Raw genomic sequence first — 23,897 nt, 5'->3', positions numbered from 1 at the left:
AAAATTCCTATCATGAACCAGAAAATGTAAAAAGACAATTGGAAACTAGAAAACACCAAACGCTTCACTTTTAAACGTTTTATAGGACAATAATTGAGCGTACAAACATTTCACAGCACGAAACAAACATACAGAATAACTCTTTATATTTGTGTTTATGAGACATTGTAATAAAGAGCATAGTTTTAGACTGTAGAGTCATCTGTGCTCTTCGGTGGATAATGAATAAAATATATAGGAAGTGGAATCATTTATGAGCGTATACACATACAGAGGATTGTCATTTAGCCTGACAGTAAAGATACTAACTAAATGAAACCTCCATGTATAGATCGTTCGTGAATTAAGTAGTTATTAACCAGCACAGATTCATCACTAACATGACCTTCCGTCCGACCGTTTGATTGCACTGAAGTGTAAAATGTCAATTCAAAAACACCATTTTATGTAGTCTATAGAGAGGGTTACAGTGAGAAATGAATGTTCAAACAGATCTCATGTTCTTCAAGGCAAGCAGCAGCACTCTCGGAGCTGGTCACTTTGAGGTGCGATGGAAAACTCGGGACTCAGTTACGCTTCTTCTGTCGAGCTCCGACTTGCTCTTGTGACTCTGGGATGCACTGATACCCAATCAGCATTCCTATGATGGAGAAACCTAGAAAAACACATAAAAATGTTATTAGGATTTAGAAAAAATATGTTTTAATACATTAAAACCCGTAGATGTATAATTAAGGGGATACTGTATTTCCTATCACTCCTCACTCACTTGCCACAATGAGAGGAGCCATGACCCCGATGGTCAGAGGAGCAGTTTTGTAGATGAAGGCTTCGGACAGGAAGTGGCCTAACGCCAGCACAAATGTCCATAAGGTGATGTGATAGAGCCTGCAGGAGACACACAGTGGAAACAAACAGTAAGAAGACTGCCAACAGAAACACAAAAGGAGGTGCAGAAAGTGAGAAGCTGTCTTACGTTTTGTTCTGGATATCAATGGCACAGGAACAGCGGATGATCGATGACAGTAACGTCCAAATTCCAAATGTTCGAGCTTGGAGACCATTAACTGAGGAAATTAAACACAAACAGAAACTCAGGAATGAAAGAGTCAAAAAAGGAACCATTATATTGTCCAACAAAGACTACTGAGTGAGCAATGTTTATCATTGTAACTGCAAAAGGGTCAGTTGAGTACATATCTCTAATTCTCTAAATGTCGTTTTGTAATTATAATTGAGTTTCCTCATCAGACTTCTTTTAAATCAAAAATATTGATATTGGCCCAACATCCAATAACAGTGTGGACCTAAACATTAAAGATTGTTTTAGATGTTTGGGTTATGGCCTCTTAATATTCCTGACTGTTTACACTGATAAACAGTCCACATGTTTTCTTAGAAGCTGACACAAATTGCAGATATTCTTTTTCTATTCAATGCTATTTTATAAACACCTGCCAGCACCGACATCAGGCTCATTCGAGTAAAATGTGTTTTGATGGGACATTTCATGTTGTACTGTGCATTGGTGTTGTCAATAAAACCTGCTTTCCTCACCAAACTCTGGCGTGCCTGTGTAGAGCTTCTCTGATAAAAAACTGTGATCTCGGAAGCTTTGCACGGTGTTTCCCATCGCGATGACCGAGACCATCAACAGCCAGCTCCGCAGGACGTTCAGAAAGCGACCCATGTTCTCTTTTTTCAGAGACGCACCTGTCACAGAGAAAAAACCATGATGTTATTTATCAGAGCAGGATTCACATGTTCAAACTGAAGGCAAATGCATGTGCAGCTCGATGGTCATTTAAAAGCAGAATTACAGGTGTATGTGTATGTTACCTGACTAACACACCACAGGACTGTCTAACAAGAGATATTCAGCAATAACTAACGTGACGTAGCAGGCTAACGCTGCTTCAACTTGGTTAACACAATTAACAAGCTATTATATAAAAAATAATGATAGTATCAACAATATTTTGTTCTTATATTTACCTGGCGGCCTTTATAAAACTACCATGTAAACGTGTTCCTTCGACAGAAGAGAGAACTTCACATTAAATGAGACTCAAACAAACCCAGTATGATGTTATTCTCACAACGGCAAGTCTTTCAATCTTGAACTCTGGGGTTGACCAATAGCAAAGCTTAAGAAATGGCTCCATTCAATCGTACCATTCATATGATTGGCCCATACGAGCAGTCAGGTTCCGCCTACCTCCTTCGCCAACCAATAGAAATCAAGACATCAGGTCACGTGCAGCCTGAAGCCTAGGCTGTGTTCGAACAAAGAGTATATAGCGAGCGAGAGAGTGATTTTTCTTGTCTTATGTTGTCGTGAATTCTGGTCAAGCGTAGACAGTGCAGAAGATGTATTTTATGTTCCCGTTTGAAAATGATATGCTGTACAAAAACACAAAGGACTGAATAGCCTATACTATTATTACCATTTGAGTACATCGAGTAACATACAATTACTGTCTCGTCCACCTGCGTCCAACCACTGGATGCAAAGCAAAGTTTGGTCATTTGGACAAATAAATATCATCCTGGACTGCGCATGCTCCCTGTTCTGTTGCTACTCAGTTGTTGTAGTTACCAGGAAGATTAACCGCGATGATCAACTGGCCCTGGTGATAACAGCTAGCTTAGCAGTTAGCTGGCTCTCAGAGTTAAAGGCAAGTTTGCGTTTGTGTGTGCTTGTATTGCATTTAAAAAACGTCTCGAGCTAAGCAGACTTTACATAGCTAGCTTCCTGTACCTGAAGTAGGATGTCAGTGAGTGTTATTAAGCTAACGAGTGTTTGGCTGCCTGTCTGGGTTTAGTCTTAACTGGACGTGTAACGAAATATAATTTCACTACAGGTAGAGCGAGAGGTACAAAGCATCTGTTCTCGGTTACCTGTGCTAAATGTGAAACACTACTTCAGGACAATACGAATAAGCATTATTTATTCGCTAGCCTCTGTATTAATATTATATTGTGCATGAATGGACATTACAGCTATACAATGTCAGGTGTTCTTGCAGTTGGTGTTGGTGTTGGTAGCGTCAGGTGCCATGGTGAAAACTAGACACTTGATCCTCGTCCTCCTCTCTCAATGTGAAAATGCCTGCTGTGGTCCGTGGTAAGGAGGACTCTGAGTCTTCCTCAGAAGACGAGCAAGAGTAAGTGTTTGCAAATAGTACTATGTCTACCGTAGAGTCACATAATAGAGACTATGGTGTACTGTAATAGTCCATTTAATTATTCTTTCTCTATTATTTTAGCGTATAATCACTGATCCTTAATCTCAATGTTAAATAAGGATTATTTCTGAACTCATTTTAATTTAGTTTCTGTTGTCATGTTTCTAATACCTTTGGTAAAGTCAGTTATTAGCCTAATAATGCAAATCACACACTTATTTTGGTGGGCTTTAGAGTCTACACAGCATTTGACACAGTCTATCCTTAGATCCTTGTTTCAGATAAGAAACAAATACCATAAAAACCTTTGCAGGGCTGGAACAACTCAGTGACCTTGTTTAGCCTTTAAATAGCAGCTCTGTGCAACTTCACCACACTACTGACAACTTAAAGTGTTCATTCTTATACCTACCTACATCTCATATTTGATCACAAACACTTGTGTGGGAGTGTTTCTTCCCTTTAAAACAGGCTTTTCCATTGATATTTTTTGCATCGCTTTTATAGCAGTTATACGTTTGCAAACTGTGGAGACACGTAGGACTTTGCTCACAGTCCCTGCAGCTTCTGGACGAGGCTCTCTGAATGACCTCTTTCTGTGTCAGTAAGATCCTTAGCCAACTGACCCAGCTACGTAGTACCTCACAACATTTCCCTCTAAATACAGTATCAGTGTGTCACCCTGCAAACCGTAAGCATTGTTCATTTTGTAATAGCTGTATTATATAACTATTTTTTCCCGTAGTTTATTGATCATGTAATGTTATCTGTCTGGCAGGATTAAAGAAGAAGCCATGTTTAATAATTTAAACCAAGCTACATTTAGACAGAATGACACCTCAAGGAAGCTTTTATTTTGCATAATTGATGAAAGTTTAACTGAATGACAGAGAAGAGCATCCAGATCATAGCTGCAACTGTTGCTTTAAGTTATCTTTAATTCCCTCTTAAGCTATTCTTAGTCGTACACTGGGCGACACTGTGTCTCTAACTTCCATCAGCTTAGTATAGATTGCATAGGGTTTAACCTCCCAGGGACCAGTGCTCTCTTCACTGATGGGGCTGGTTGAGATGCAACCAGAGCAGAAATGACATGAGTTTATTCATCATTATCACGCTGCTGTAATAGACCACTTGGATTTTATGTTGCAGAAATGTAGTATTTGCAGGAGTGCATCCTTTCCGACTTCAATTCATTACTAAACAAATAGGGACAGCACATTTGATTTAAAACTGTTCTTCTGCTTAACTTGGACTCTAATTTTTTCACTTAATTTGTTAAGAGGGGGTTGATATTAGTCAACATTACAGTTCACGGTTATGACAACAGACAACCTTGAATAATGCAAAGGGTAATGCAAAGTATAGCATTACTGGCACACACAGGACGATCACAGCACATATAAAGACAAACACATGTAAGTTCATGTACAAGCACACTAGCAATATGGCTTTAACCAAATAATTGTAGCTTAAATAGTTATACTTTGACAAATTATCAATGTGATGGCAACAATTTGGCCTTTTGTCTGATACTTTCTCTTTTACATTACATTTCACTTGTTAGACACTTTTATTCAAAGCAACTTACATATGCTCAATACAAGCGGGGTTTGAACCAACGCACTAACTCTCTGAGCCACAGCCTCTTTCCCTGTAAAATGTCCCTCGTCGTTATAGTTGTTTTTGTTACAAAATAGCTTGAATATTTAAGGGACATGCAACAAAACCACCACAGTGAAAAATCTATCTGCAGCTTTGTCTGACACACCTAGAAATGTAAACTAGGGGCAGCAGTTGCTTACATGCCTCGGCACCTTCTCAACAGCGGCCATGCCTGGTTGACTTCTTCTCCATCATCATGCTATATGTACCTTATCTTGTTTTCAGCCCCTGATAAGCAGGCTGTGTCTGGTACTATCAGATAGACTTCAGTTTTACAAGCGTGTTTATTAAAACAGCATATGGGTTTGTTATTGTCAAGCACCTCCTGGACATGTGTGTGGTTCTGTCTCTATCTGCCTGACTGAAATGAAGCTATTCACATCATCCTGCAGTGATTTGGTATGATACTGTTAATGGGAAGTTGTTTTCCGTAAGATTGTTATTTTCGCAACTTTTTTTCTATTTTCTGGATTTTAAAAAAAAATGTGTCTTTGAATGGTTTGTCCACTAGAGACCACCCCTGCATTGCCTGGAGCGGTGTCAGCAAGGCAATCCCCGTCCTGTTGTTTTTCCCTGAAGCAGCTGTTTCAAAAGATGGGGAAATCTGCTCTATTGGAGGTAAACTACAAATCTTTGAATGACTTTTAGAAAAGTAATGGTGGGATATTGAAAGTTTGGAGCCTTTAATACATTTAATACTAATTCTATTTTGTTGTCCTTAGAGCGATATCATTTGGCCTTCAAGATTGTGCGCACAGAGAGCCGCCTGGTACGAGGACTACTCGCCAATCATGGATTCCATGAGGTAATGTTCTCCAATAAATCATGCAAATTGAAAAGATTAGACTAAGAACCCTTTGTTTTTTTAAAATTCAGAATCATTTAATTTATTGCCAAGTAGGTTGTCACTTGCAAGGACTTTTTTACCGTTTTGTTGTATACTATAGATACATAAAATAGAATAGAACATTACAATAAAAAAATTAAAACAATACTTTTACAAATACGTTCAATTTGACACTGGCAGCAAAATGTGCAAAAATGTATAGATAGGGAATTTGCACATCATTTTTATGCACCTCTCGGCTCTTTATGATAATGTATGGTAGACCTCTTTTCATTTGCCTTGACATAAATATCAATGTCAAAGCTGGGGAATGCACCGAAGGAAAAAAAACGACCTAAAGATTTTTTAACGAGGGCACACAATACCCATTATGGCTCTTTCATAGCAGTTGCAATTAATTCCCTTTTTATTTCATTTCGATGCTTCTTGACTCCCGCTAACCCATCATCAAAGGCAGGCGAGGGTCTACCACTGCCGCGACACAGCCAAACTTCAATAAGCCATTTATTGCAAACAACCGTCTCTCCCCTCTCAACTGAATGTGAAGTCTGCCTCCTTATTGGAGTAAAACAAAAATAAAACTGATAAAATAATGTCAGGGTGATGAAGATCTGTCAAGTTGGCCTTTCACATGTGATCATTTCAAAAAGAGCTGTATTCCTCCAGATTATTGGTGTACGATCTGCTTCTTGGATAACATTTAACTGAGATTTCACATGTGGTGGACTTCTGAATATATACAGTATATAAAGAGATATCTGAAACTCAACGTGGAGAGCAATGGCTTTGTTATGTGATTTTCTGAGCACTGAATCTGATTTTTCTTTTTTTGTGTTCAGGTTCACCCAAACAGCAATGACTTTAACCTCATGTGGACCGGGTCTCACCTCAAGCCTTACATACTACGCAGCCTTCAAGATTTCCAGAAGGTCAACCACTTTCCCAGGTATAATAGAGTGTTTTAGAGTGTAAGTGTGTTGCCACTGCTTTCTGTGTTATAAATATCCCCACAGAGCCATTCTTAGCCCGTCAGTTCAGGCGGTGTGTTCGTTGGCTTCCACTGCAAAGCGCGCTTAGATTGGACCAGTGCCTCTCTGGAACATGACATGAATCACGCTGTCAGGCAGAGGGCGATCTATTGCTTGTTATGTATGCGTGTGTTTTTGTTCTGTCAGTGTCGAGGCTGTGAAGTGGAGTGCTGAAGCATTTTAAAACCAAGATTCTGCTCATTTCCAGGTCGTATGAATTGACACGCAAAGACAGACTGTACAAAAACATCCAGCGAATGCAGCAGACTCACGGCTTCAAAAACTTCCACATCGTTCCTCAGACCTTTGTGCTTCCCTCGGAGTACCAGGAGTTCTGCAGTAAGAACACCTCTCCTTGTGTTTCTCAGAGTAGACCTCTCCTTATGTTTGCAAGCATTGCACATTCTAAACATGTACATTGTTATTTCTGTTTGAATCTCTTCCCAACCTTCCTGCCTCAATCTCAGATTGTTTTGCCAAGGACAAGGGCCCCTGGATTATTAAACCAGTGGCATCTTCAAGAGGGCGAGGCATCTACCTGGTCAGCAACGTGAGTTATCATCCTCAGACTCTCCCAAAGTTTGGACTTGGTAAAAAGTATTTTTTTCATCTCCTCAAATTGTGCTTTTAAAAGATTTTAGGAGAGATGAAGGACATCATTAAAAATGTGAAAATGAACATCATAATTCCACGTTTAAGATAACTTGTTTTGGTTGTGAACAACTGTTTGAAGCTCAAGTTATACAGTTTAATATAATGTAAGATAGGGGAAAGCAGCCAATCAGAATTAGGAACCTGGTTTCACAGTGTTCGGCGTTTTTTGTTAATAATTAATGAATTATTGACAATTAATGATAAATAAAAGTGAATATAATTTCTCCAGAGCTAAAAGGCACTCACAAACATTTGAGCTTCTCCAGAATGAACCCTCAATGCCATGCATCGCTTCATGTAACATAAACATGTCTTTTTGTCTTTCTTATCCCTTAAATCTTATCCACTGCTCCATCACGCGTTTCAGACAAACGCAGCGACCCAAAATAAATGTTTGAAGCTGGAATGAATTGATCGACATGTGTTTGTATGGATAGGGATATTGAATAGTGAAGGCGGGTTTAAACCGAGTTCTGCCACTATCCTGCATGTGAGATCATGTGTACGATTTAAAGCAGTGTGTTAACGGATATCTTGACATCTGGGAAAATACGCTTTTAGCTAGGCTAAGCTAACCAAATGTTGTGTGTTAAACTTTTAATACAGATGAATGAAAAACTTAGAGGTAGTTAACTGTTAGCATCATGACATACATACTTTGTGACTAAAGCAGTCAGTTAGCCAGATGTTATTGGTGTGTGTGTGTGTGTGTGTGTGTGTGTGTGTGTGTGTGTGTGTGTGTGTGTGTGTGTGTGTGTGTGTGTGTGTGTGTGTGTGTGTGTGTGTGTATACAGCTGTCTTTGAAGTAAGTATCAACCAGTGATTCAGACATTAATACGCTTTGTGGAGTAAATCACTCTCGGCTTTTGGAGGAGCTCAACACGGTTCTAACTCTTGGAAAACATATGCACGATCCTTCTTCTTCTCAGGCATTTTTATGAAACAGTGGAAAGAATGTCAGGGCGATATTTGGAGAGAAGAAAGAAATACGTTCAGTTTTTTTTCGGTTCAGGTTTTTTTCGGTTCAGGTTTTCTCTGAACTGTAGCCAGCACTGAGGTTATCCCCCCCCTCCGTCCCATCCCCTTCTCAACTTTGCCACCTGCAACACATTTCAACCTCATAAATGACCCATCTCCCACCACCACGTTGTGTTTTTATAGGCTGTTATTGAACGTTGACCCGCTATGGCCAGTGTCGTTGCAGGCTCCAACTTTTCTTGATAATTCTTTGATGTTAATGGTTAACAGCAGGGTCACATCATCTGTGTGGAATGCTGTTGTATTTGATTGGAGTTACAGTACGGAGGATTGTGGAACATAAAAACACTACATTGGCCATAAAAATGCTTTTCGTACTCTGCCAGTGAGATTTTCTATTGAGTTTGTTAGGTCACACTTATCCTCTTGAAAATGCCATTTCACTTCATCACTGTTGTAAATAATCTACAATATCCCTAGTTATGTTAATTAGTCAATTTATTACATTTTCTCCCAAACCAATGTCCGCATACTCAACACTTTGAACCTTGTTAAGGTGATAATGATCTACTGCCTTCATCTTCCTCGTTGTGTTGATAATAGATTTGTTTCTGTTTATCATCTGCAGCCAAATCAGATTTCAATGGATGAGAACATCTTGGTGTCTCGCTACATTAATAACCCACTACTGATTGATGGTGAGTTATTTTTCACAACCTAATTCCTGTTGACACATTTTAATATGTAAGAAATGTTTTGGCTTTTTGAATAAACTGTGTTTATGACTCTTTTTTGTTGTTTATAGAGTTCAAGTTTGATGTGCGGTTGTACGTGTTGGTGACATCATACGATCCTGTTCTCATCTACGTGTATGAGGAGGGCCTGGCCAGGTGAGCTGACTGTTGGCTTTGCATTATATATGACCTGACATCATACAGGCATCAATGATCTTCTTCAAAAACAATATGACATCACAATTGATATTCAAATCTAGCACTCAATAGTGCCTTCACTTCTGCTTTTGTAGATGTTGGCCCCATAACGATACATTTGTATTTTAAAGAAAATATACCACTGTTTTATTAATTAAATTATAGGTAAGAGTGTAAGCCTAGGTATTAGTTTTTTAGTGGTCTGGTGTAAGAGATGCAACGATTAGTTAGGATTAATTTGATAAATCATCAAAAATGGCACAAAAGACTGTTTTTAGCCATTTAATTATGGAGATTTCCTGCTTTTCTCTGTATCAGATACTCCTAAATATTGTTGGCTCTTGGACTGACAAAACAAGTCATCTAAAGGCATCACTTTGGACTTAGTTTTTTCCTAAATGTTTTGACATTTCATACACCAAATGGCAGATCCATTTATCTAAACAGCAATCACAGGATTAAACCCTTATGAAAATAATAAGTAGTGTCAGCCCTATCTAGTGAAGACACTGTTTGTTTAGTTAATTCACTTGAGATGCACCCACAGGTGCTCCATCAGTGCCCAGAAGGGGGCAGTCTTAACTCTTCAGACTGTGGTGGTGACTTTAAAACAAAGTGCTCTATTGTTCCAGCTGTAGGATGTGCTTATCAAATGTGGCTGATTGTGTTATTGTTCAAAGATTATCTTGGATGATTTTGTGGATATTATTTGTTTTTATTCAGAGAAAGAATAACAAATGAATCACAAAGAGGTTATTATTGTGGCACAGGTAGGTCAGGATTATAGACTGGCTCTTTGCTTTGATCGAGGTACGTGCTGGAAACAGTGTGCCACCGCCCTGTTGTTTGCTGGCTTGGTGATCAACAGTGTGGAAATAAATCAGGGTCAAAATTCTGAATCCCTATTTTATCTCCTGACATTCCTTCGGGTTGTGTTGGTATTCAGGTACACGGTGTTTGCCAAGGAATTCTCACTGTTGCACATGTGGCACTCCTCTCCAACGCTGCCAGAGACTTATCTCCAAAGAAACTCCAAAGTGCCCCCCCGCCACTCAGTCAAGCCTTATGAATGTGGTCACTATAGCAGATAGATATTTAGTGAGATTGTTTGATGACAGAAACGTTTTGTCCGCAGATTTGCCACAGTGAAGTATGACCGGACTTCAAAGAACATAAAGAACACGTTCATGCATCTCACTAACTACAGCGTGAACAAAAAGAGCAGCGACTATGTCAGGTAACTCTCACGGGTGAATGTGGAGCTGTTATGGGAAGCCTCATCGACTCATCCATTTATTAGAGCAGACCCGTTTGAAGTGCATTTCTGCCTTTCAGCTGCGATGACCCTGAAGTTGAGGATTATGGGAACAAGTGGAGTATGAGTGCACTGTTGAGGTATTTGAAGCAGGAGGGGAAGGACACCACATGTGAGTCAAAACTTTATTGTCTTCCCTTTCTCATCCTTTTCATCTTTTGATTTGATGCAAGTAAAGTGGAGGGAATTTGAACTAGTTTACACATGTTTTTTTCGAAAAGCCTGATCTGTTTTCCTTTAGATTCAAACTAAAATGTCTATAAATGACCCAAAAAAAAAGAATTATTGGACGCTAGTGACACAAACATGTTGTGTGTTCCAGTGCTGATGAGGCAGGTGGAGGACCTCATCATCAAAGCTCTACTGAGTGCTGAGCTACAGATAGCCACCGCCTGCAAGACGTATGTTCCCCACAAGACTAACTGCTTTGGTAATACTTTCATATTCTTCTTCAAATGTTTTCCACCACACAGTTTGTAATCTAATCCATCGGAGTTTACCACTAAAGTGTGTATTGTCCTTGTAGGCTCTTACACTTGCACTGATCCAAACTTCAGTACCACATCAGTGCCTAGTTAGGAGTTCAAAGGCAGCAACAGTAACATGTTGAGGTTAACAAAATTAAACGTTTATTTTATTTTTTTAAACTACGAGCAAATGTAAAAACAGCCGAAAGATCTTAAATAATACAAACAAATATAAACTAAATAATATTCAAAATATTCATAATTATATTAAAAAGGAGGCAATTATAATGTTAGCATATGGATACAGGGCCATTGCAATGTGAAGCATATATATATATTTTTTTTATTTCATTTAATTGAGTTTTTTCAGACAATAAACAATAAAAAACACAATAAACAACCAACAGCACAATACAATAACATTGTTGCCAGACAGTATGCGATTTATGAGAAATAATCCTGATTATTATGGACTCATGATAAATGCAAAGCGTACGTTGTGTGTAAGTTCACAAATAATCAAGGTTAACAGAATTAGGGTTCTCAATGTCATGTTCATTTTGTGATATATTTTAACCATTTGGAGCATCTTCCAGTATACAAGTTGTTTCTTAGTCTTAACAAAAATGCCAGTCTCTTCATCTCGTGAATTTCTTTAATGATTTCAATTCAATGGCCTACTGTAGGACGATCGGCTTGTAACCACTTTTGTTTTTTTAACTGCAAGAGTGAATATTTTCCGAACTTATCTATCCCTCCCTGTTAGTTCCTCTGGTAGGTCTCCCAAATAAAGGACAACACATGAGAAAGGGATCTGAAAATATGATGCATGGTTCTCCAACTATCAATCCGAAATTGGTTTATTTTTGGGAATTACCAAAAGATGTGGAGGCAACATGGTGAAGCATATTTCTATTACTAAACCTATACCTGGTATTTGCCGGATTGTCAGGTCTCATATGATTTTATGTGAATAAGGTAACAAAAATGTTAACGATTGCAACTTCACAACATTTTTACTTGAGATGTATTTCCCTCCTCTGCTCACAGTGCAAATACACATTGTTAGTCATGGTCAATACCTCAGCGCTCACACTTCCTTTGAGTTTCATGCATTGTCCAGCAGTTCCTCCATACTCTTTCTCCAGTGAGCCGAGCTGAGCTGGTAGACAGTCGTCGCTCAGTGTGGAGCCTTCCTGCCTGTCGCTGCCCTCTGATTGGCTGCCGGGTCGTGGAGGGCCTATTGACTGAAGCAGGCATTTGCTTTCTTCACTGCGTTCCCATTCAGGTCTGCCCTGATTTAGGCTGACTGTTTTCTTGGCTGCTCTTGCCTAACAGCGGGCTCGTGTGAACTCCATTTTGGAGCCATTACCCATGTTAGTGTTGGCACTAATTGTCGGCGCTCTCTCTCTCCCTCCCTGGCAGTCTCTCTGAGATTTGGGGGTTTAGAAAGGAGCGCATTGGCCAAGCCTCCCTCAGCACCACTGTCTCTTTTTCCTCTTCTCTCGCTGTTACTGTTTGTTTATGATTCTCCCTCAACTGCTCACACTCCTTTTCACGTTAGAAAAAACAAAGGGCTGTTGCAGTTGTGACAGGCTCCTGTAGACATAATAGCCCCCCTGATTGGTGGTTGTTTGGGCTGTATGGGGCGCGCAGCAGCACAGACTCACACCGTCTGACTGCCGCCTGCATAAAGATGCTATCTGCACCCTGAGCATAACTGCTATGTTGAAAAACCACATTAGCCCAGGGTGTGAATGTTGACCATGCAGGTATTTACAGGGAAATGTGGCTTACCAAGCCTCAACCTGGCTCTCACACACACGTGATGAATTAGCAACCAGATGAAAAATATCTTTGGTGTGATAGAAAAACAAGTTTGTTCAAATTCTCAATCATTCACTCATTCAGATAAGCCTGGGATATTTGTTTTTACACACATTTAGTGAAAATAGGGATTATAATCAGGTATAGAATTGAAACAAAAATGTTTTGTTGCAGGAAAATATATTACCATGCCCATGTACACACATTACTTCCCTTCACTAAGTGGGATGGCCTCGAGATTTTTGTGGAAATAAATGTTTTTTACTGGTTGAGAGGTTGCCATTACTTCTATGTAAAAGAAGAAAGGAAAACTACATCATATTGGTTAGTAAATCTAAAGTATACATCGAAAGTAGTTGAAGGATATGGAATTAAAAACTGATGACGGTGATATTATTCATGTGTCAGTTGTGAAACTTTGAAGGCAGCAACTAATAAGACTTAATTATTATTTAGTCTGAGTCCACATTAGGTTGGAAATAAAGCCATGAACAACAAAATACTGGCTTTTTACTTTTACTCGTGTTTGAGGGTGTTTAAATCTGTGTACAACAATGTTGACATTTAATACACAACCCTATAGACACTTCTACAGACATTGATACTACATCAATGTCATTGTGTGGCACAGAAGCAATTAGCTTCTACACCTTCTCTATGATACTTTATATGCTGTGGTCTGCTGTGAACATAGCCATTACCCTACTTCAGCTGTATCAGTTTACCATCGAGTTTAGTGTAATTTTGTTGTCTTCAAATGGCCTCAAGCAAGTTAATTACAGCATTCATAGTCTGTCTATACAGGATTAAGTTTCCTGAGACAGACACTGATGGTTCCTGAGGACCACCCTCATCCTCTCTCTGCTCCTCTCTTTCTCCCCGTGTGGTCATGTTGCGTGAGTGAGTATGTATGGACAGTATGAACACAGAGACATGTAGGAACCAGAGTTTTACAAACACACAGGTCTGTCTAAGCTCCAGGGAGTCCAGTCTAGTATCTCTTAAAAAAAAACGCCCAAACCACAAAGGAGTCATGTTCAGCCCGCCCCTCCGACTCCCTTCTGCTTTCTCCTGCACTTACTACTTTTCCCGCTCCTACTGTATCCTACAATACACTCAGCATTCATCCTGGGCCTTGGCAGCTGCCAGTAATTGTAAACAGGTAAAGCTTGAGAATGCAGGGCAGCAAATACATGCGTGCTAGGGCAGCGCATGTGTTGATAAAAGCAGCCATTGTTAAGAGGTTTTTATACGCTCTCTGGCTTGTCTGGAAGGGAGCCACGCAGGATCATAAAGCACATTATAATCTTAATTTACTGCAAATTGTTGCCTGCAATTTTAATGTCTATTAATGGCTTTAATACTATGTTTATTGTTTTCAAATGGGATTTCTTCCCTTTGCTCAAATTGCACATCCGTATCTAAATGGGCATACTGTAACAAAACCTTTTTATAGCTCTGTAATGTCTCATGTGGGAAGAAATAAAAACAACAGATTTTTTTTGTTTTACATCGGTAAGAAATGTGTGTGTGTGGTGTGAGAGTGTGTGTGTGTGTGTGTGTGCGTGTTGTGTGTCAGTGGGGAGAAAATACCACCCATGCTGCTCCTTACCGCTGCCGTGTGATTAATGGACAGGCTTTTTGCTGAGGGATGCTGATTACGAGATGTTTTGACTAAGATCTGATTAGCCAAGCCAAAGACCTATTTTATTACACACAAAACATTCCACTTTCTGGTCCTGTGTTCCACTGAACGTCCCTCATTAAGTGCTGAGTGTGGTTGGATCCCCCGTCTGTGAACCACTCTCCCTGTTTTACATTTGTCAGAGACTCCCACACTGCGCTGCAGCACAGTGTTGTCTGCCTGTGATGACAGTGTGGCTGATTTATAACTCAAAATATGTTAAAGAATGATTCACGGTTTGGGTCGCGCTATCATAATAAGGCTGTTGTGTTAGCCTTAATTTGTTGTCGTCATGAGACGATTGAGGCTCCAAGCTGCTCCGCTGTGATCGCTGCACCAGCAGGGAAACTCTTCAGAGGCAGTCATTTATCTCAGAATGATGCAAGAGCGATCCAATTGCCGTGGCCTATGAAGAAAACACATGAAGGAACACTTTATGTTGCTGTTGTTGTGGGCCAACCGGCTGCATGGCCAGGGCGGAGAGATTATTGTTTTTGGGCGTTTTGTCTTTTGTGGTGCAGTTTCCAGCAGCACCCATCCAACAATGAAAAAAATGAATCTCTTTACACTGTCACATTTGTACTCCCCCTCCCTCTTTTATGTGTGTGATGTGGGTGTATGCTGCCTCTCCTCTCCTTGTCTGTGATGCTTGTTGTGGCCTCTCTGCGGGCACATTTAACAGCTATAGAACAAACGTGTCTAGCAGGGAGCGGGCTCATGGGGCAGGAGCGGCGTCTGCCCCTAATTGGGGGAAAATGAGCGGCACATGGAGCCTGCTTGTCGGGGGCTGGGGAGGTGGAGTAACACCTCCCCATTTTCCCCTGTTGTTGTGGTGCCACGCTACAGCAGCACTACAGCCTCAAACCCATTTATTCCAGTACGCTGTTCCCCAAGACTAATGCATAATGTTTTATGTGCATGTTTTTATACAGAAGTGGCTAGAAGGGGATAAGCTGGCAAGTGGAAAATAAAATCTTAGTGCTCTGAGTGAGTGAGTACTGTATAGCAGTGGGGGTCCCTCCTGTCGCGCCTCAGAAGTTAAAGAAGTTAAAGATGGCAGCCGCAGCTTCAGTTGCTGCTTTTGGCGACTGATCTTGGAACCCAGCCGAGTTCACCTCCATGATGGAAATACAGTTTACAGTTACACCAATTTGACCTCATGTTGCAACCGTACAGTATGTGGACCTCATGACCCATGTTGTAAAGCCCAGTGAATATATCCCATGTATTTTTTAACTTAAAAACATAAATATTGATAAAACATACATTTATGTTTTTAGGAAGGTCATTAAAGAGTAATCCAATGATTTTTAATATTACACCTCTATTGAATTGCGCAACTAACAAAAGACAGTTTAAAAAAAGAACGGTCAAAATGTTACCAGTGTGGAAAAACCCTGGATACTAAATGTCCTTATAATGCAATTTGATAGCAGCTTGTTAGTCTCACTGTCTGGTAAGTGCTCACATATTTAAAACCCCATGCCCCCGTTTTGTAAGAATCCTGATCCTGTTGTGTTAAATCAGTGCTACTTCAATTAAAAGACCAAATATATACACATTGTCAAGTAAAACTACTTGATGTTTGACAGCTGTATGGGTGGAGAAACTACAATTATGTACCATCATGAAAAGTTATGTAAGTCATGAAGAGCCAAATACATTTAACTCATCCCCTTAAACTGAATTGCCCAGCCTAACATTATCCAACTGAGTGCAATATAAAGCCATTGCTCGCTGTCACGCTTGCCTTTTGTGTGCTTAACACTGGCACTGACCTGAGATGCTAGAACAAACAGTGCTGGTTATGGCAGCTTTGAAACCTCCATCCCCCCTGGCCCATTCTCAACACAGTCTATTCTTTTGAAGAGCAATGAGAAGGATTTTCCCCCTGGCTCTCTTTGCCCTATCCCTGTAAAATACTGTGGTTTCCCCTCACGCTGCTGCGTACAGGGTGACACTCTCCAGAGCAGTGTGAGGGCTTTCTTAGTGTACATAGGCTATGTCGCAGTGAGCCATATATCAGTCACTGAAACAAGTGGGAAAATTGGAATTGAAATGGATGACTTTTTACACGTAGCACTTCCTGACCACTTTGTAAGAAGGTTTTACTGTGTCAACTCAGAGCTTAGCTATTATTGGAGTGAAATATATACAGTATATATCGTAAGGATTTCTTATTCCCTTGGTTTCTGCCACTTAGAATAGCTGTCAAACTTCTAGCTTTGTACTTCAGGACTATGCTTTATTGCCCCAGTTGGGCAAGATACAAACGTTATGATGGGGCTGACGCTTTCTCTGCTATCCATTAGAGCGCCGTCCCTCTTGTTAATATGTAGTGACACTATAGGCTGCCTAATCCCCCCCGCCATGAGAAAAGTATTGACTGTATGTATGAAAATATTCACAGCCACACTGTGTTTTTGATCCGCCGTCTTGCGTAAGGAACTTCATGACAGATAAAATGTGTATGTACTCAGTTAATGTAATTGAGCCAATCCCTCAGTAGCAGGCTTCGGTGAATGTTTCTCTCTTTGGATATAAAATGCGTGTAATCAGTAGCAGTAAAAGTCCATGTTGCCAAATGCCACATAATGGACACTTTAGTGACTTTGATAGCCGTCATGCTTTATTTGCAGTGAGCAGATGTAAAGAGGTTTTTCTTGTTCTGCTTCCCAGTCTGTGGTGAAACATTTTGATTCATTTTGTGTTTCCTTGTGTAGAACTGTATGGCTTTGACGTGCTCATTGACTCCAACCTCAAACCCTGGTTGCTGGAGGTGAATCTTTCTCCCTCCCTGGCATGGTGAGTGACACGGGTCTTAATCATCTGAATCTTTATTTAGTTGTTTCAGGAGAATCTGTTATTGGAAAAAGGTTTTTAGTTTTTTTAATATGCAACCAAAAGAAATGCTAATGAGTGGCACATTGAAGGAAATGGCACATGCCCTCTGTTTGTAAAAGCATATACCCTCAGGCTACATTCCACAAAAACTGTTGAGTCAGTTTGGTCGTTGTCAAGGTCAAGCAACAGAGCTTTATCTTCTTATGACTCAATATCTTTACCCGTTTTTTAAAATGTCTTTGTTTCCTTTTTACAATTCTACTTTCTTAAATCAACTTATTTACAGCGATGCGCCCTTGGATCTGAAGATTAAGGCCAGCATGATTGCAGACATGTTTTCACTTGTGGGTGAGTACATGCTGAAACAATGATTAAATACAACTTCCACATTTAGTTCATGCACATTTTTAAATCCATGACATAAATGATATGCTTGTGAAATAACTGCATCAACCACCTAAGAACTTCTTGATTACTCATATGTTTGGCATAGATGCCTTTCACTTGTAACCAGCAGGTTTGAAGCAGGCAGAGACAGTCGTCTATTGTTTAATGCTTATTGTTTTCCTTTATTCCGCTCGTTGAGTTTTTGTAAACTGGCAAAAATAGCGGTATGACTTCATAATAGGAGCTCCATTGTTGAGAGAACTAACCACAGACTTCATTAATTAACAGAAAATGACTTGCGGACCAAATCGTCAACAGAGAGAATTGTTTTGTAGTCGTTTACCTTTCTTGAGAAACTGGATCCAACATGTTAAATGAATGCATTCTTTTGCATGAAAATACAAAAGAACGGCAGGCCCAAGGCTGAGATGCACTGTTTATACAACAGTGTTTATTGCAGGAATGAGATGAGTCTCTGTTATGTCTCCTCCCCTCCTAATTATTGCATTTAAAATGCAGGACAAGAGTTCATAATACACATTAATGTTGAGGGTTAAACCACAGAGAATCTCATACTTGTGGATGAGAGTTAAAAGTTAAATAATAGACAAATATTAACCAAAGTTTCACATCTCCTGATTACTTAATCCTTTGATTTATGCCTAATACTATTCATAGGATACATGGAGCCCGCTGATTATCAGGCGTCCATATAAACTGGCAGTGAACCATTATGTCTGTGGTTTCAGCCTAATGGTATTAAAGAAATGGGTTGTGTGTGTGTGTGTGTGTGTGTGTGTGTGTGTGTGTGTGTGTGTGTGTGTGTGTGTGTGTGTGTGTGTGTGTGTGTGTGTGTGTGTGTGTGTGTGTGTGTGCACATTTGCGCGTGTATTAGCCTAGGCCATGCTGTGGCTGGAAACCCTCCCTTCCAGCTCATTAAATGAAAGCGTAGAATCATAAATTGCCAGTTATCTTTGGACTGAGACGTTACTGCGGGTATGGGGAAAATGAGCAGTGGCATGTAAAACATAGCACATCTATTATGTACCAAACAAACTAAGTCGCCGTTGGCTGATAACACTTGGGCTGCATCCCAGGCCTGTAAATAATGACAACATTCTATTAGCATTCATTTTCCGCCTGTGTGAAGCTGTCAGCTCCGTGTCGCCCATGTTTGTAATAATTGTTGGGTTTAGGCAGGAGATTGGCAGGGGCCTGATTCTAACCTGACGGCTTAGATGAGGCAATACAAATAGCCTCAAGCTCCGAGCTGTCAATAGACTTAATTCACTTCAAGTGTTACGGCAAGATGCAACATTAACATATTTATCTAGCTTTATACTTTTACCATTAGTTAGCCTTGAGGGAATGTGGGATTTAATAAACAGTAGATTAGAGATTTAAACCTTATTAACCGGGTGGGAACATTTTAGCGGGAAAAGTAAATGACAAACATTTTTCCCAACCCTTATCAAATACCCCTAGAATGTAAATGCATGGAGCCAAGTAGTGTATCCCAGTCCGAAAACATATCTTCTTTCCTACATAAAAAAGTGAATGGAATAGTTGAGAAATGTGAGTATTGGCTTTTTGTTGAGGTATATAGCAAGCAGCCGGTTAGCTTAGCTTAGCAATAAGGCTGGAAACAAGAGGAAACATCTACCCAAGCTCTTCTGGGCAGTAACAAAACAAGCTCACTAACATATTTTATCTCTTTTTCATATGTTCAAAAGTTCAAGGATTATGAGTGGAATGATCTGTACCTCCCTAGACTCTAGGGACTAGGGAGTAACATGTACATATACCCAGGCTACTTTCCTCACCTCTGGCTGCAGCATGTGGCTCAAATATGCCGAGCGTTACCCGGCTCCCTGGAAGAAGATCAAGCTGCTTCTTCTTTCCTTTTCCACAACGAATCTGGTTGAACAGGGATTCAGCCAGGTCCTCCACATGCTGTCCAAGCACCGGAATCGCTTAGACTTGACTAACTTCTCTGCAACCCGCAGATAATAAACTGGCTGAGAAACACCAAACACAGGGCTCACACTAACTATGAAAGCAAGATAGCTATTTTCTTTTTAAAGTTAAGAGGAGTCATTGCTATTTTCCAGTCGCCTCAGATTTGTTCCTTTGTAGAGTGCTCATTTTCCGTTGGAAAGCTGTTTGAATCTCAAACTTCTTACCGTTGCATTTGTTTAACATTCCTGGATAACATTTCTATTTACATGGCTTCCCCCCCCCTGGGTACATGTCGTATTAGGGCAATAGAGTGCCACAGTGACGCGTCCTAAAACCCGGAAGTAAGCTGCTCATGGGTTCCTTCGACAAAAAAGCAATGCAATTTCTCCATAGAATTTTGGAAAATAGCTCGAAATAAGCCCTGTGGTTGACACGCATTTAAGAGACGGATCACGTTTTGTTCAGTCGGATAATCTCCACATGTCTACCCTACTTTTATAATTTTCTAATCGTAAATTTAATCAATAGATTTATGATTAAATACTATTTAACATATCAATATGTAATAAAAAAATACTAACAACAATAATCAATATTACAATTTAGGGGAGACAATTAGCCTACATTGTATTTGGTGGGTGGCGTTAAGGCAGCCTTTCTCAAAGTGTGGGGCGCGCCCCACTGGTGGGGCGCAGAGATGTGATAGGTGGGTCGCGAAATACCAAATAATAAATTTTTTTTAAAAATTGTATTTTTAATTTTTTTTTTTATCACTGGTGGAATATCCAAACAACGGCCCGGGGTGCAAAACGCATCAATGAAAGCGACCCTCTACCACACAAAACAACACCTGTAAATAACCCAATTTTTGTTCTTTGAAATTGAAAAGGATATTGCATTGTGTTTGTTACTTTCGTTGCAGTTGTATGTCTTAAGTGTGATTTGGCTTGCTTTTATTTTGAAGGCGAGTTTACGCTGTTAACAAGAAGTTGTTGTTGCTATGGAAACAAGAAACATTTCACAGCGGGCGGAACTTGTCATAAAGTCCGTGATAATAAAGCCCACCCATTTAGAGGGAAGATATGATTGGTCAATTGTACTGTAATTTGACATTACTCTCTCGTTCAGTTACTATAGCTGGGCCCTCTGTGAATTGATAGCTGGACGTCCAACAGCTCCTGTCTTCACCTCGCAGAGACAAGCTTCTTTCATTTAACCCTTCACATTCAAACAGAAACTGAATAGCCAGATTCAAAGGATTTATTTCTTTGTAAATGTTATTTTAAATACAATTTAATCAAGTTATTAAATACAATTTAATCAAGTTATCTTTGGTAAAACTAATTTAAAAAAAATATATAAAGAAAAATATAATTTGTTTTAATGTTTTTAAATTTTATTTTGTAGAATATCTTAGGCCCTCGGAGAGGGCCTAGAGGGCCCTGATGGCTCGCCACTTGTTAAAAATCTCTCATACACACATGTGAAACGCTCTCACAGACACACACAACAGCTTTGTGTGTCGGGAAGAAACGCAAGCCGTCATCGCCACGGAGGAGCACACAGCCTTTGTGAGCGAGAGTGAGAGCTAGAGAGAGAGAGAGCACACCTTTATCTATTCAATAAAGTTGTAAAAAATTAAGTAAGAAATCATTTCAATGTGTACTATAGGACAGTAAAGAACAACAAAACTGTTCAAAAGGGGAGGGATTAGTAAAATGCATAAATAAAAAGAAAGAATGCTAACTAGGTAACATAAGATAAGAATAAACAAGTTGAAATGTTTGTTATTGGTTGTGATCATATTCTAAAGATGTTTGGATTATTGAAAATTATACAGCTCCCTTTCATCTGAGTGTTGAGAGCTGTATCCATAAATTCATGTTGTGCTCAAAGTAGGGCTGCTCGATTATGGCAAAAATCATAATCTCGATTATTTGGGTCAATAATCGATATCACGATTGTTAAAAACGATTTACTTTGAAAACATCAATTTATTGGAGAAAATAATTTGAAAAGTATGTTTTTAACAGTTTATTACCCTGAACTTTAAGTATAATTCAACTGAAAAGCCTATTTAAAGAAAAAAAGGAAATCGTTTTATTTCGATTATGGTATGTTATTTTCATAATCGTTGCAAGCCAAAATCGTAATTGCGATTAAAATACGATTAATTGAGCAGCCCTAGCTCAAAGTGCACCAGATTGATGCATTTAACTTCAACATTTAAAACAAATCTTCCTGGGGGTGCATGCCCCCAGATCCCCCTAGAGGATGTGATGTCCACCACCAAATAAAGAAGGTTAAAATAATTAAATTGAATACATTTTATTTTAGTAAACACTGAAAACGGGTCCCACAGACCCAAACAGCACACAAATGTTAAAGGTAGCATATACTAATGTTAAAATGTGCTAAATATATACACTGCAAAAAAACAAAAAAGTAGCTCTCATCCTAAAAAAGGTTGGAGACCCCTGTTGTAGAACGATACATTTGACAATTGTAAGCTTGGCCTACCACTTTATTGGAGCGATGAAGAATAGGTGGGGCTTGAAAAGTCCCGCATGTTCAAAGTGGGGAATGACAGAAAAAGTTTGAGAACCACTGCGTTAAGGGGACCTGGATAATGCATAGGGGGGCTTCTTTTGTATTATTATTTTTAACATCTCATAGGTAATTCATTGGATTATCTCCAGGAAGAGGAAGAAAGAGTTTTCCAGAGAAAAATACTAGTTATAGTCTTTATGCTAAGCTAACAAACTGCTGGCTGTAACTTTATATTTAAAATATACAAGAGTGGTTTCAATCTTCTCTTCTATCTGGGGAAGAAAGCGAATAGGTGTATCTACCAAAATATGAAACTTTTCTTTTAAACAAGGTTACATCAGCGGGGGGGGGGGTGTGGCGTGTCACTTAATCATAACATGTCTGCCTTTTTCTGAAATGTAATATGATGTGTTTAAGTTAACATGATATTGCTAAAAAATATTGTTGACTCAGATGTAATTTATTGCCTCTGTGTCCCCCGCTCTGCTGTGGTTTCTTGCACTAACATTGGAGATCTGATGCAATATATGAAGGTCATGGGAATGAGTAACATGCTAATGGCCTGATGTCATTGATATACCCCTTTATGGCTCTTCTGTGTCCCCTCAGGCTTTGTGTGTCAAGACCCCCTATCGAGAAAACCACGCTCTGACCGAGTCCCCCTGGACCCCGGCCTCAAGCCCCCATCAGCAGGGAGAACACAGGTACTGGATGCTCACACACACACACACACACACACACACACACACACACACACACACACACACACACACACACACACACACAGCAAGGAGCCAAGCCAAGAGTTGCACTCATTCACCCTTCCTTGTGAAACATTCCCATTCTTGTCTTCATCTCTCTGTTGCTTTCAATACATTCCTGCCACTGCCATTGAGCTCTTCTTCTACCCTCATGGAAAATTCACTGTAATGCAAAACAACTGCTAATGTAATTATGAAGTTTGAGTGACATCAGTTTGTAAGCACTACACTGTGTGGCTTATTGTTTTATCATTTCTAATCAAGTGAATAATGCTCTCTGTAGGCCTTGTTGCCTAATGATGCCACAACGGCTAATGCGTTTGGCTCCCTCCATTCCACTGCTGCACCCAGCTTTGACGCAGGATCTGCTGCAGGGAGATTACTAAATCAGACAGATTTGGGCTCCACCCTATATTGTGTAAATGCCTGTTTAGACATACAGTAACAAGGTTTCATTGTTTAATGTCGATGGAGCGTGCTGTGTTCGCCTCCAGAAAGGTTAAGCAGTAAATGCTGATGCTCACCCACTCATGTCTCTTAGAAACCTCTTTCTGCACCGACAGCCGAACACAGCACGAACAGAATGGTTTGAGTTTCCCTTGGACTCAGACGTATTCATCTTAATCAGACTCAGACGTATTAATCTTCTTTTGCTTTTATTTCTTTGCAATTCCCTGACGCCTGTTACATTACCGGTAAGAAATTGCTTTTTGCTCATTTGATTAAGTTGCTTTTCTATTTGTCAGAGTCAAAGAAAAAGACAGACGGCTTGAATCGATTCCTAATGCTTTACTTAATAGAATGCTCATTA

General features: G+C 39.7%; 2 protein-coding genes across 4 annotated transcripts in view; one reads left to right on the top strand and one right to left on the bottom strand.

The window, feature by feature from the left end:
* Window positions 1-65: 65 nt before the first annotated feature.
* erg28 (ergosterol biosynthesis 28 homolog) lies at window positions 66-2,147 on the bottom strand. Of its 2 annotated transcripts, none has more exons than XM_010769181.1 (5): window positions 2,079-2,147; window positions 1,558-1,713; window positions 977-1,067; window positions 770-888; window positions 66-655 (listed from the first exon to the last, which is right to left on the bottom strand). In XM_010769181.1, the coding sequence occupies exons 2-5, from the start codon at window positions 1,688-1,690 to the stop codon at window positions 567-569; spliced, it is 432 nt and encodes a 143-aa protein (XP_010767483.1). In that variant the 5' UTR covers window positions 1,691-1,713; window positions 2,079-2,147; the 3' UTR covers window positions 66-566. The 2 variants fall into 2 exon arrangements, with proteins under 2 accessions (XP_010767483.1, XP_010767482.1); XM_010769180.1 differs by having other exon boundaries at window positions 1,996-2,124.
* A 467-nt stretch (window positions 2,148-2,614) lies between these two features.
* Window positions 2,615-23,897, top strand: part of ttll5 (tubulin tyrosine ligase-like family, member 5) — a 48,258-nt gene continuing 26,975 nt past the window's right edge. For both annotated transcript variants that reach the window (XM_010769173.1, XM_010769172.1), the window contains exons 1-15: window positions 2,615-2,678; window positions 3,030-3,167; window positions 5,365-5,471; window positions 5,576-5,658; window positions 6,540-6,646; window positions 6,937-7,067; window positions 7,196-7,278; window positions 8,989-9,058; window positions 9,166-9,250; window positions 10,428-10,529; window positions 10,628-10,719; window positions 10,930-11,037; window positions 17,309-17,390; window positions 17,716-17,777; window positions 22,935-23,029. In XM_010769173.1, the coding sequence (XP_010767475.1) occupies window positions 3,109-3,167; window positions 5,365-5,471; window positions 5,576-5,658; window positions 6,540-6,646; window positions 6,937-7,067; window positions 7,196-7,278; window positions 8,989-9,058; window positions 9,166-9,250; window positions 10,428-10,529; window positions 10,628-10,719; window positions 10,930-11,037; window positions 17,309-17,390; window positions 17,716-17,777; window positions 22,935-23,029 (1,266 nt within the window). In that variant the 5' untranslated portion in view covers window positions 2,615-2,678; window positions 3,030-3,108. The remainder of the gene's footprint in view (window positions 2,679-3,029; window positions 3,168-5,364; window positions 5,472-5,575; window positions 5,659-6,539; window positions 6,647-6,936; window positions 7,068-7,195; window positions 7,279-8,988; window positions 9,059-9,165; window positions 9,251-10,427; window positions 10,530-10,627; window positions 10,720-10,929; window positions 11,038-17,308; window positions 17,391-17,715; window positions 17,778-22,934; window positions 23,030-23,897) is intronic.

The sequence above is a fragment of the Notothenia coriiceps genome, unplaced genomic scaffold (assembly GCF_000735185.1).
Source record: "Notothenia coriiceps isolate Sejong01 unplaced genomic scaffold, NC01 NC01_scaffold00006605, whole genome shotgun sequence".
NCBI lineage: Eukaryota > Metazoa > Chordata > Actinopteri > Perciformes > Nototheniidae > Notothenia > Notothenia coriiceps.
Note: the sequence above shows the minus strand (reverse complement) of the source record. Positions and strands in the feature narration are given on the sequence as shown.

Coding starts and splice junctions, on each gene's coding strand:
- erg28 (XM_010769181.1), bottom strand. CDS start 1,690: ATGGGTCGCTTTCTGAACGTCCTGCGGAGCTGGCTGTTGATGGTCTCG. Junction 1,068..1,557: donor CACAGGCACGCCAGAGTTTG/GTGAGGAAAGCA, acceptor TAATTTCCTCAG/TTAATGGTCTCCAAGCTCGA. Junction 889..976: donor ATTGATATCCAGAACAAAAC/GTAAGACAGCTT, acceptor TGTCTCCTGCAG/GCTCTATCACATCACCTTAT.